This window comes from Zeus faber (assembly GCF_960531495.2).
Source record: "Zeus faber genome assembly, chromosome: 1".
NCBI lineage: Eukaryota > Metazoa > Chordata > Actinopteri > Zeiformes > Zeidae > Zeus > Zeus faber.
Window position 1 is genome coordinate 46,081,222 of NC_137193.1, and position 10,844 is coordinate 46,092,065.

General features: G+C 43.1%; 1 protein-coding gene across 3 annotated transcripts in view; it reads right to left on the minus strand.

Annotated features, from left to right (window-relative positions):
- tle2a (TLE family member 2, transcriptional corepressor a) overlaps window positions 1-10,844 on the minus strand; it is a 47,240-nt gene that overhangs the window by 7,528 nt on the left and 28,868 nt on the right. The window contains exons 5-14 of one of the 3 annotated variants that reach the window (XM_080004509.1): window positions 9,161-9,223; window positions 8,575-8,648; window positions 7,609-7,819; window positions 6,406-6,422; window positions 5,653-5,748; window positions 4,678-4,722; window positions 3,216-3,377; window positions 2,352-2,478; window positions 728-936; window positions 8-87 (exon numbers count right to left, since the gene is read on the minus strand). In XM_080004509.1, coding sequence (XP_079860635.1) covers window positions 8-87; window positions 728-936; window positions 2,352-2,478; window positions 3,216-3,377; window positions 4,678-4,722; window positions 5,653-5,748; window positions 6,406-6,422; window positions 7,609-7,819; window positions 8,575-8,625 — 998 coding nt within the window. In that variant the 5' untranslated portion in view covers window positions 8,626-8,648; window positions 9,161-9,223. The remainder of the gene's footprint in view (window positions 1-7; window positions 88-727; window positions 937-2,351; window positions 2,479-3,215; window positions 3,378-4,677; window positions 4,723-5,652; window positions 5,749-6,405; window positions 6,423-7,608; window positions 7,820-8,574; window positions 8,649-9,160; window positions 9,224-10,844) is intronic. The other 2 variants (XM_080004511.1, XM_080004510.1) reach the window with 2 other exon arrangements.

Below are 10,844 nucleotides of genomic sequence, written 5' to 3' on the forward strand. Positions count from 1 at the left end.
AACTTACGGTTTTCCTGAGGCGGCCGACTGCAGGCTGGCAGGAAGCCCAGGAACCCTCATGTGTGGGTGGGGAGACTCGTAGCCCACCTGCAAGACAAAGAGGAACATTCAGGAAGATGGAGAGAGAGAGATCACAAAGAACAGGATGAAGGGAGCAGGGGAGGTTGAGGAGGGGAAAGGGGGAGTAAAGGTAAAGGAGGTAATGAGAGTAGGGGTGAGAGGGTTTTTGGACGCCTTTACTACCATCTGGAAACGCATCTAGTCAACCCATATTCACGAATTTTTTTATTATTGTCATTAACAAATGGTACACTAAACTAAAAGTAAAACACAAAGCAATGAAACGACCGACAGAGGATGAAAATAAGCGTAGAGACGAATGGAGGAGAGGAAAAACAAATGGAAATGGATGATGAGCGATGGTTTGCGCAGTTTGTAAATACATGACCTTGATGTAGTAAAAACACCTGTGTTTTGTAATAAATTGCAGTGAAAATTACGGTATAATTCAAATAAAAGTAACGAATGTTATTAACATCTTGAACGCAAGTTTTGCCACGTTTTGTAGTAGCCTTGCTCTATTCTCAGTCTCTCGACTATACACACATGCAGTGATATTACATGTGGCCATGACATTTAAAAGAAACAGATGATGTCACTTCCTGTGCAGTGGTAAAGAAACTCTCTCTGAAGAGTTCACTCTGAAAATTCTCTCTCTCTCCCTCACCACGGGCGATCGTCCGTATCCGGCGGCGGCGGCCGCAGCCGCAGCGGCCGCTGCAGCGGCGGATCCGTTCATCTGGGGCGAGACGAGGTGCAGCCCAGCGCCGTAGCCCGCCGCTCCGGGGAGCTCCCCGTTCATCCCTGGTGGCGGGAGGCCAAAGGCCCCCGGGGGGTAGGCTCCTTGGACCGCCAGGGGGTTCCTGAGACCCAGAACTGGAGGAGGAGGAAGACAGAGACAGTGACAGTGAAAAAGGATAATATAAACCAATGAGGGAAGGGGGATGATTGTGGATGTCCACAGGGATTTCACACTGAAATGACAGGAATTAAGGGTACACCACATCCGCTTTTGAAAAACCCTGACAAGACTAATTTCTTGTGAGTTTTCTTTATTAATTTATGCTATTTAAGTCTGATTTTCAACCTGTGGCCAGCTTAGAGACCTGACAAGTTACAAATTAGAGTACAGCTACACACAAATAAAGAAAAAACAACTTCATAGTATTCAAATGATATTGAATTATTATTTAGCCAAAATTATCAACAAATTACAAAAAATAAGAATAGCCATGACATGAATAGCTGTCTGCTTCTGCATCATCATATGGTCCTTGGTACTTTAAGGCCTACAGGTATTTCTGAAATTAATGTACACTAAACCTTCAAATTCAGACATTTGGGTAAAATCTTCTTATTTATTAATTTACTCTACAAAATTTGTGTATCAACATATGCAACACCAAAAGACCAAATGGAATACAGAATTATCCTCCAGACCCAAGTACAGGTGAGCATTTATATTGCATGTACGCCTTCAGTGTCTGAGTAGAATAAACCAGAGCGCACACGCACACACACACAGAGAGAGAGAGAGAGAGAGAGAGAGAGAGAGAGAGAGAGAGAGACAGAGAGAGAGAGAGAGAGAGAGAGAGAGAGAGGCTGTGAACAGGCTGATACTGAACTAAGCAGCCATCTGCAGCACCAGAGCACTATTGCCCCCTGCTGGTCACAATTCTTCCCTGCAGCTAAAATAAGAGCTGTGTATTCACCCAAGTGAGTCCCGGTATGAGGTAGGACAGATGCAGCTGTGTATATATGCATAATTTCTTCTTTATTTATGTGTGTGTGTGTGTGTGTGTGTGTGTGTGTGTGTGTGTGTGTGTGTGTGTCTAAGACAGAACGAGAACAAGAAAAAAAATGGAAGGTGGGTGAGCGAGAGAGAGAGACAGAGAAAGGCCTTGGAATAGACTGGGGCTCATTATTAACCAGCTCACAGTCACAGTCCGTCACCTCTCCTAATCTTTCCATTTAAAAAGTTAGGAGTGCTGAACATTTCTAACCACAGCTGCTTATTAAGCCTAGATGGTGGTCAGTGTGTGTGTGGTGTGTGTGGTTTTGGTGAAATCTACTCTTACACAGTAGCGACCTTTTGAAACCCTTCTCATTGAACACAGTGCAATGAATGATAATGTCCTTGAATGGACAGTCTGTACTTAGGCTAATAAAAACAAAACATTTCGTTTTTTTCCCTTTTAATGAGGACACACTTTACACCTTCGCTTCAGGTCGGTGTTAAACAGAATCTTGGCGATCACACATCCTAGAATAAACATCCGAGGGTGTCTTACCCAGGGGGTCCACACCAGCCTTGCCAGGGACAGGGCGAAACTGTGGGGGGCCGCTGGGTCCCGGGGTGTTGGACTCCTGAGACATGGGGGTCCCGGGCTTCATCCCAGGAGTGCTGGACTTCTCCCTCTGTTGAATTTTTGCGAATGGGAATATGTTTAAAAATTGGGTGAAGTTTTTAGTTGTCACATGATCATTTATAAATGACAAACTCCCAAGTCTGTGCAAAACAAAGTAGTAAAAAAGATGATAATAAAATATTCTAAATCAGAAAACATATATAAACACACGTCCAAAAATATAGCAAAATATATTTATAGGCAAAATATATAAGCAATAGATCAACAATCAAAACAGAAAAGTGAAAAGAATAAAGATGGTGATGAATATGGTTTTCTGTGATCAGTTCCCAGATCAATGGATGGCACGGAGTTCATGTAATATTTGTGCATTTCTCATGTTTTTCCACATCAACATGTAGAAGATGAAGGGAACGGCACACTGGCATACAGGGCACATTCATGAAGGAAATCCTTGAGAAAAAGGTTTTAAAAACTTAGGCGTCTGCCAGTCTCCTCGATGTGATGTATTGTAGAGAGAGAAAGTGGAGGCGGGAGAGCAGAGAGGATTCTGGGAAGCCAGTGGCCTTGATATGACTTGGAGGAGAAAAAAACCCTGAATAAATACATAAAAAAAAAAAAAGAAGAGTGCAGCCCTGCTCCGTTATCACGACGGCAACCCTGAACATGGATTGACGCAAATCCTAGATTCTGCCACTGAAGTGATTGGAACCATTGCCTTTTTTGCTCACATTTTAGAGTGTGTGTGAGTGTGTGTGAGTGTGTGTGTGTGTGTGTCTGTGCTACCTGTGGCGGCTCCTTCCCACGGGAGGGGGAGGTGGCGCTGCTGGAGGAGGCCAGCGAGGTTGGGCTGGCCTGAGGAGGAGCCTCCTTCCGAGACTGGGGCATCTTGTCCAGCCCGTTTTCCCTAGACGAGTAGGACTGCACACTGCGCGGCGACGAAGGGTCCTGGAAGCGGAGGTAGAATAAATAAAATTATTATTAAAATTATAATAATTTTCAGTGGGAAGAATTCCTATGAAATGCTACTAGGCTTGGTTATTGTCGCTTTTTTAAATTAATGCAATTTTAATATATTTGACGCAGTTATTTTTTATTAAATTATTCAAGTAGTTATACATTTTATCACAGTTGCTTTTCTGGATATCTTTAACGTTCATAACCAACTTTTGACTATAATTGTAATACATTGTAATTATGTATTCTTATTATAATAATTTGTCATAATAACTTGTATAGTAATAGTAGCATACTTTTTAAATTTTATTATTATTATTTAACTACGTAATTATATATTGTACCCTCTGTTTTGATAAGTATAATATAATTAGAGTTATTATTACAATTCTAAAGCTGCTGTATTATATGATATATATCTGCACCAACTCATGACTTTAAGCAGTATTATGTAACTTTTGGTATTCGACGCCCTTACATTTTCTGAGTGCAATTGCACTTCACACCACTGTCGTAAAACTCTGTCAGGGGTCCGAAAATAATTTATTTTAAAGGGACAAATTTGAACCTTGTCGGCCATGTTTCAATAACAGTCTATGTTACAAATGCAGACACAATGTACACCTAGGACGCAGCGCCCCTTGCACGGACTTCGCCACTTCAGCGAGCACTCAGTCCACGGCTCCCCTGGAGAGAAGGCGTGGGGATCGGACTCCTGATACTGGTGTAGGTACCAGATGTGCTCGGCCTGGCAGATCAGCTCGAGTCAGAGAGTGAAATAAACCCTGTGGCGCAATGAAAGTGAGGGCCGGTACAAACCGGCTGAGGTGCGGGTGCCAGGAGCACCGCTGACCCATCTCATCGATTTTACCAGGCAAAAAAATAAATAGAAATTATTACCCGAGCCAAACATCAAGGAAGTGACGTAGTACTGTAAAGCGTAATGCACTTTTCCCACGCTTTCGTGTCCAAACACAGAAATTACATAGTGCAAGAACAGGCGTGCCATTTTCAATATTACAAGTCAGTGTACCATCAAAATGATCTAAAAATGTTATTTTAAGGTGAAAAGGTTACATAGTGTTGCTTTAAAAGTCCATACTTGATATAAATATTATAATACACAATAATACAGTTTCCTTATATATTGCATGTGAGGGTGTGTGTGTGTGTGTGTGTGTGGTAATAGGGAGTCTAGGGTCGGGGGGGTAGTGGTGTTATTCAGGGTCCTGCTGAGTGTGTTTACAAAGTGCATGCAGATGAAGGCTGTGAAGTGAGGCAGACTACTAACCTCATCCACCACCAAATTATCATCGCTCTTATCCGCATCACTGCCCTGAGAGGGAGAAAGAGAGAGAGGGAGAGATAAAAAAAGGGTTAGACATTGTTGTTCATAAACAACATGGAGGAAAAACAACATGGTCCATAGTTTGTGGTGAACTTTAAAACTGGGTTATCACTATTGAGCAACTCTTCTAATATTTGTCTCTACTATATATGTTTTCAACGTTTTTTTTGTACTAAAGTTATTAACCGTTTTTCAACAAGGGTTATGAACTCCCAAGCTCCCACACAAGAAGATCAACATAATCCTGACCATTTAATTGGATTTTCTGAGATTTAAAGCTGGAATCCCAAATTCTGGTCTGCAGAGTTTGTGGACAGAGCTATGGTCTGTCCATAAACTCTTCATGGTGTTTTACAGAAAATAACCTTACTTTATACTTACTTTTTTAAGACAACTTACTTCCGCCCATTAGCTTTCCTGTGACATCATCCTTTTTTTCCTGGATCTTTAAAGTGGTAATCCATGAGATTATCTTGTGAATAAATGTTTAATACTTTCGTTAGCTGTAACTTTTGAAGAAACAGCCATGTAATGTATTTGCATTATGCATCTGCTCCTTCAAATGTTGCATTCATAGTTAGTGGCAGGGTCCGCCTCCAGATGATCTTATGGATTGCCACTTCAATTTACGGCCAAATTGACGTTCTCCTTAACAACAACATTCGGAGCTGAGATGAATAAGACTGACAGCTCTTTCTTATTGGTGTGAATGAATGACAATCTGGATCTGCAGCAGTTAGTCTCTCCTTTGAGAGAAAGTTTTTAGATAATGGGATGGATGAAAAAACTGCATTTCTACATCTCCCTCAGACTCATACACACATTTACACCTTGGAGCTTCTTTCTGCTATTGGACAGTGAGAAGTTCAATTAAATGAATAAAAAATTTATAATAAAAACTGTAAAATGCTTCCTCACATAGTCCGTCATGAACTCCTTTTCATCCACTTTCCTTTTCTTCCCGTTGCTGAGGTAGTCTGCCGAACGACCCTTCTCCCCATTGGAGAGAGAACTCTGCGAAAGACAAGAGGAAGACGAGAAGGAAAGACAGGAGTAAAAAAATTCAGGGAGGAAGGAGGGAAGGAGAGGAGAGAGAGAGAGAGAGAGAGAGAGAGAGCAAGAGAGCAAGAGAGCAAGAGAGAGAGGCAGGCCATCGACACAGGGGCGGAGGAGAGGAGGTGAAGAGGTGGCAGTGAGGTAAAACAGAGGGCCATAAAAAGCAAGTTGAATGGTGAAGGAGAGGGCGAGACAGGAAAGAGCGTTGTGGGGGTGTGGGCAGAGAGATGGAGAGAACAGGGTGATAATGAGGTGAGAAGGAGTGCATAAATCATGTTGGGCTCATAAGCAGCGGAGATGAATGCGAAGGAATATCAGGCCGCATCGATCGGCCCGACAGAGGGAGAGAAAGAGAGAGGGGTGGAGGGAGGAGGGGGAGGTGAAGCTTTCTTTAGTGAGGCAGAACGGGCCTCGGGGCGGCATCAACATTCCATTTCACTGCGTTACCTTATCACATCCTGCTCACGGAACAGTGATAATACATGCACAACCTGAGAGTGCAACGAGTGCTCTAACGAACTTACTGGTTGCCGGGGGAACTAAGTAGGTTGTCTATGATGAAGAGTGGGAAACAAGGTGTGTGTCTGTGTGCGCGGTGTAAAGCACTGTACTCACCGGTCCCGCCTCCCGGTCTAAGTGGGTTCCCAGCAGCATTGCACCGCGTCCCAGTAGCAGGCCAAAAAAGAGAAAACGTGCACAGACACACACACACACAGCATTATCTCACATCACTTTAAAAAACGTCTGTACAACTGATGACTCAGTGGAACGATTCACCCCGAGGAGCTGTCTACACAACACAGCCCAAAAAATACATCAACATATTTTACCCATATGTCGCTGTATAAGAGAGCCTGAGTGTATTTCAGAGATGCCAAGTGAAAATAGCTGAATAGGGCGAGGGGTTGTAAATGCCAAGCCCTGTACGGGTCTAGACTCTAGAGGGACATCCCTCCCCAGGAGACTTGGAGCTTGTGACATGGTTAATAAAAAACAGCTTTCTGATGTGCAGCTTTCATCTGCAAATAGCTTGACATTCAAATGCATAAACGCGTTGCTATGATGTAAATATGCAAATATCCAAATAGTTATAATCATAGTTTCAAAAAATGGTGAAAAAAGCAATGCTGCACTCCAAGCTGTGATCATATCACGGGAAGATTGATATTTGGTAAAACTTGCATAGTGACCCCCCAAAATACAAATGAGCAGTGACACAAGCCAATTGGAAAGTTCAGACAACTGTTAAAGTCAGATTGAAAAGTATGACACTTGGCATCTTTGTCCTGAACACAAGTAAATGGACTGACGGCCAAAGTGCAGTACACAGCAGGGTACTCCAGGTCGGCTTTTCCAACCACGCACATTAAAAACTACACGCTCAATCTCAAACTAAAAGTTTGTTAAAATGTTAAAGTGTGACGTCTCTGAGGAAAGCAGTAAACACTCAAACTGTTATATGGTAAAAGGACTTAATTGTTTTAATATGTTATAGTGTTCTTAGAAGAACCTGGTAGGCCAATGGCACCCAGATCCTCCAGCCCTCCACCTCTGTTTGAGACTGGATTATAAGCATGTTATATTGTAACTGATTGTAACTAAAGGATATTATACATTGATATATATCATGATATGGATAAATATCAATATGGATAAATATTATGATCACCCAACTGAAATTGCTTACATTTAACTTAATCGTAAATGTAACTATGATGAACGGATATCTATCATTTCTCTCTCTTAAACTAACAAGTTCATTGTGAGACATTTCAGGTCATATCTTCTATCTAACATGGATTTGTGCTCCAGCCCTACCTCTGTGGTGCTCTGCGGCGGCGGCCGCTGCGGCCTCCAGGTGAGCCCTCTCATCCTTGGCGGCGAGCTGGGCCCCCAGGGCCCCCGACAAGGCCAGCAGCCCGGAGCCCCCGCCCAGCGCCAAGCCTGGGTGAGGCAGCCCCGAGGGGTGAGGGCCCATGGGGAGACCCTGAGCGACGTGCTGGGAGAGATGCTGGGCCTGGAGCTGCTGCTGTGGAGAGGTGGAGGAAAAGGAGCGGTATAGAGAGAGAGGGGGCAAAGTGTGGGGGGGAGGGGGGCGGCAGAGAGAAAGGGGGAGAGTAAAGAGAAGACCGATAGACAGACAGAGAAAGGGAGATGGGAATAGAGGAGAGAAAGAGGGGAGGGAGAAAAGAAAGAAAAATCGGGGTGACTTACAGGCACTGGAGTACGCGGTTGACTGGGAAGGAGAGGAAGGAGGGAGAGGAAGCACAAAGAGGAGACTGCATGCTAGTAACGGAGTAACGAAAAGGAGGAGGAAGAGGAGGCGTGCGGAGGTGGGGAAGGCGTCACTTGCTGCAGGAGAACAGTCAGTGATGGAGCGCTGCAATTTAGTTTGATGGCTAAATCTATGCAGGGTCAGTACTTATTGGAAAACAATAATTCAGGTTAATCTAACCTTTTAAGGTCAAACACAAAAAATTGTATTTAATGATATTTATGAAATGTGTTCAATCGGTGGCTTAACTGGTTGATATATTTTGCAGTGCACTTTAATTACACCTTTCTTAAGTCTTTCCTTTGAGGCCGTTGACATGCCCTAGCTTGCCAAACTTGGTCCCACCCCAAACCACTAACCTTGTTAAATTAATAGTTTTATTTAAAGAATACACAGCTGGAGGGCAAATGTATTTTGTCGAGACAAAGAAAAATAAGAAAAACTGAAACATAGGAGGGAAGGGAGGATGGGGTACACACAGTAAGAGGCAGAGCGGGGAGTCCACGTACCCCTATCGACGCATTTAACTCCCCCATAGTCACCTGCTTGGCGCGCTCCATGCCTGGACCACCTGTTGCTGGTGCTGTGGAAGAAACCAACAGGTCAGCGAGGGCGGTGGCGGGGTGGAGGTGGTGAATTTAATCAATCCTCAAGCTTCAGCTCAAATGCATTATAACTTTTTTTCTTAAAAGGAAAACAACAACATCAATATTCATTACTTAGAATTTGTTTTAAAATGAAATAAAATATTATTTCATTTGAAAGACAAAAACTTGGAATTGTTTTACTCAGTTTTCTGGGATACATTTTAATGTTGGGCGGCGTTTTCACCCTCAAGGGGGAAGAGAGTGCTTTCATCTCTCTCTCTCTCTCTCTCTCTCTTCTCTCTCTCTCTCTCTCTCTCTCTCTCTCTCTCTCTCTCTCTCTCTCTCTCTCTCTCATCTCTCTCTCTCTCTCTCTCTCTCTCTGTGTGTGTGTGTCAAATCGTTTCACTGTGAGTTATTGCTTATTGTGTGAATGCATGCGCACGCCTTCTGTGTGGGCTGCTGGCACAAAGAGAGACAAGCTGTGTGTGTGTGTGTGTGTGTGCCCCACCTCCTGTGACAGGAATGGGATGAGCTGAGCACAGATCACATTCAGCCGCTTGGCAATCTCCGTCTGAAAGAGGAAAGAAAGAAGGGGGTGGGGGGGGTGGATACTGTCACTTTGATGAATAAACACCAACACACACCAGTGTAACACACACACCAACTACTAGTTGTGTACTTAGGCATGGGTGTGCATTTACACACACAGCAACCCTCGGATAGTTATGTATGGACACAGCTAGAACCCCCCCCCCCCCACACACACACACACACCTTCTTGTAGGCCAGTGTGGTAAATATTTCAGCTGCTTACATCTGTCCATGCAAATGGAAACTCTGCCAGGAGCCCGGCTAAAATATTCATGGACAGCATCTGCTGTGGCCGTAGCCAGCCCACACAGCGTGCACGTGTGTGTGTGTTATCTCGGAGCCTACCATCTTGGCTATGTGTGTGCTTGTGTTTTGTTGCATTCTTAAATGTCTCGAATCCATGCATGCGTTTCAACAGCTCTCTCTCTCTCCCTCTCCCTCCCCCCCCCCCCCCCCCCCAATCAGGAGTGTAAATATACACACATTTCTTTTAGATGCAAACTGAATTTTGCTCTTTGAGTGGGAGTCTTGAATATTTACAGATTTTGCTACATTACACTGAAAGCTACAGAAAAGCAGTGATTTGGCTTATTAAAAATGTAAACTTTATTTTGTTTGAAGGGTGGACTCTGGAGCAGCAATGGATTCAGTGCTGCTGATATAAAGAAAGGGGCCAAACATTGTTGCTTTAGGTTTGAAACAGTTATTAAATGGTTCAATCCGGCGTCATCAACCGCAGGGAAAGGTTTCAAGGGCTGTGACGATAAACTTTCCAATTGCCTTTTGTAATGCCTGTTGCACAAGCGGCGGCAGTGCAGAGTTTAGAGGAAAATATACCTCTTCGGGACTTGATGCTCAACCCAAAACTCCCGGACGTACAGTTCAGCCATTAATCATGATTAATCATTGATGATATTAAAAATAAATGACATGAAGACTACGAGCAGGCAGGCTCCTATAATGTAGCGCTGCAGATTGCAGACATTTTTTAAGTCATACTGATAATTCCACTTTTAGACTGAGTTGTTAAAAAGTATTTTCCAGTTTTAGACCAGTTTAAGATCGGGACCCAGCTGTTGAGCACCACATGTCTAATGGACTTTGCTACAATCATGTTCAAAAATATAGACGTTTATCTTTCTTCTGACGTTTCTCTGTAAGGTGGGGATGTTCACGGTGTTTTTTTACAGAGGTCATTGTTATTTATTATTATTATTTTATTGTCATGTGTTGTAGTATACCACCACTTTATTTCACAAATTGAAATTGCAAGATATCCAGACTTAAGCCTAATGTTTAGCCTCCTAATTCGTAAAAGAAATTAGCTAATTTGTTGCAGTAAAGTGTAGTTCATTTGCATGCAAGTGCACCTATCAATTAATTTGCCAGGTACTCAAGTACTTCTTACTAATGTTATTAAAAAAAAATACAAATCTCCATCAAGTAGTGCGATTTAAATAACAACAAACCTGTGTGTGTGTGTGTGTGTGCGCGTAGAGTCAGAATGGGAGAGAAGGAGATGAGTCAATAGTTTTACATTTCAATGCAGAGCATTGAACGCTGTGTAAAAAAATGCTATGTACTTTTTTCCCCTAATTATC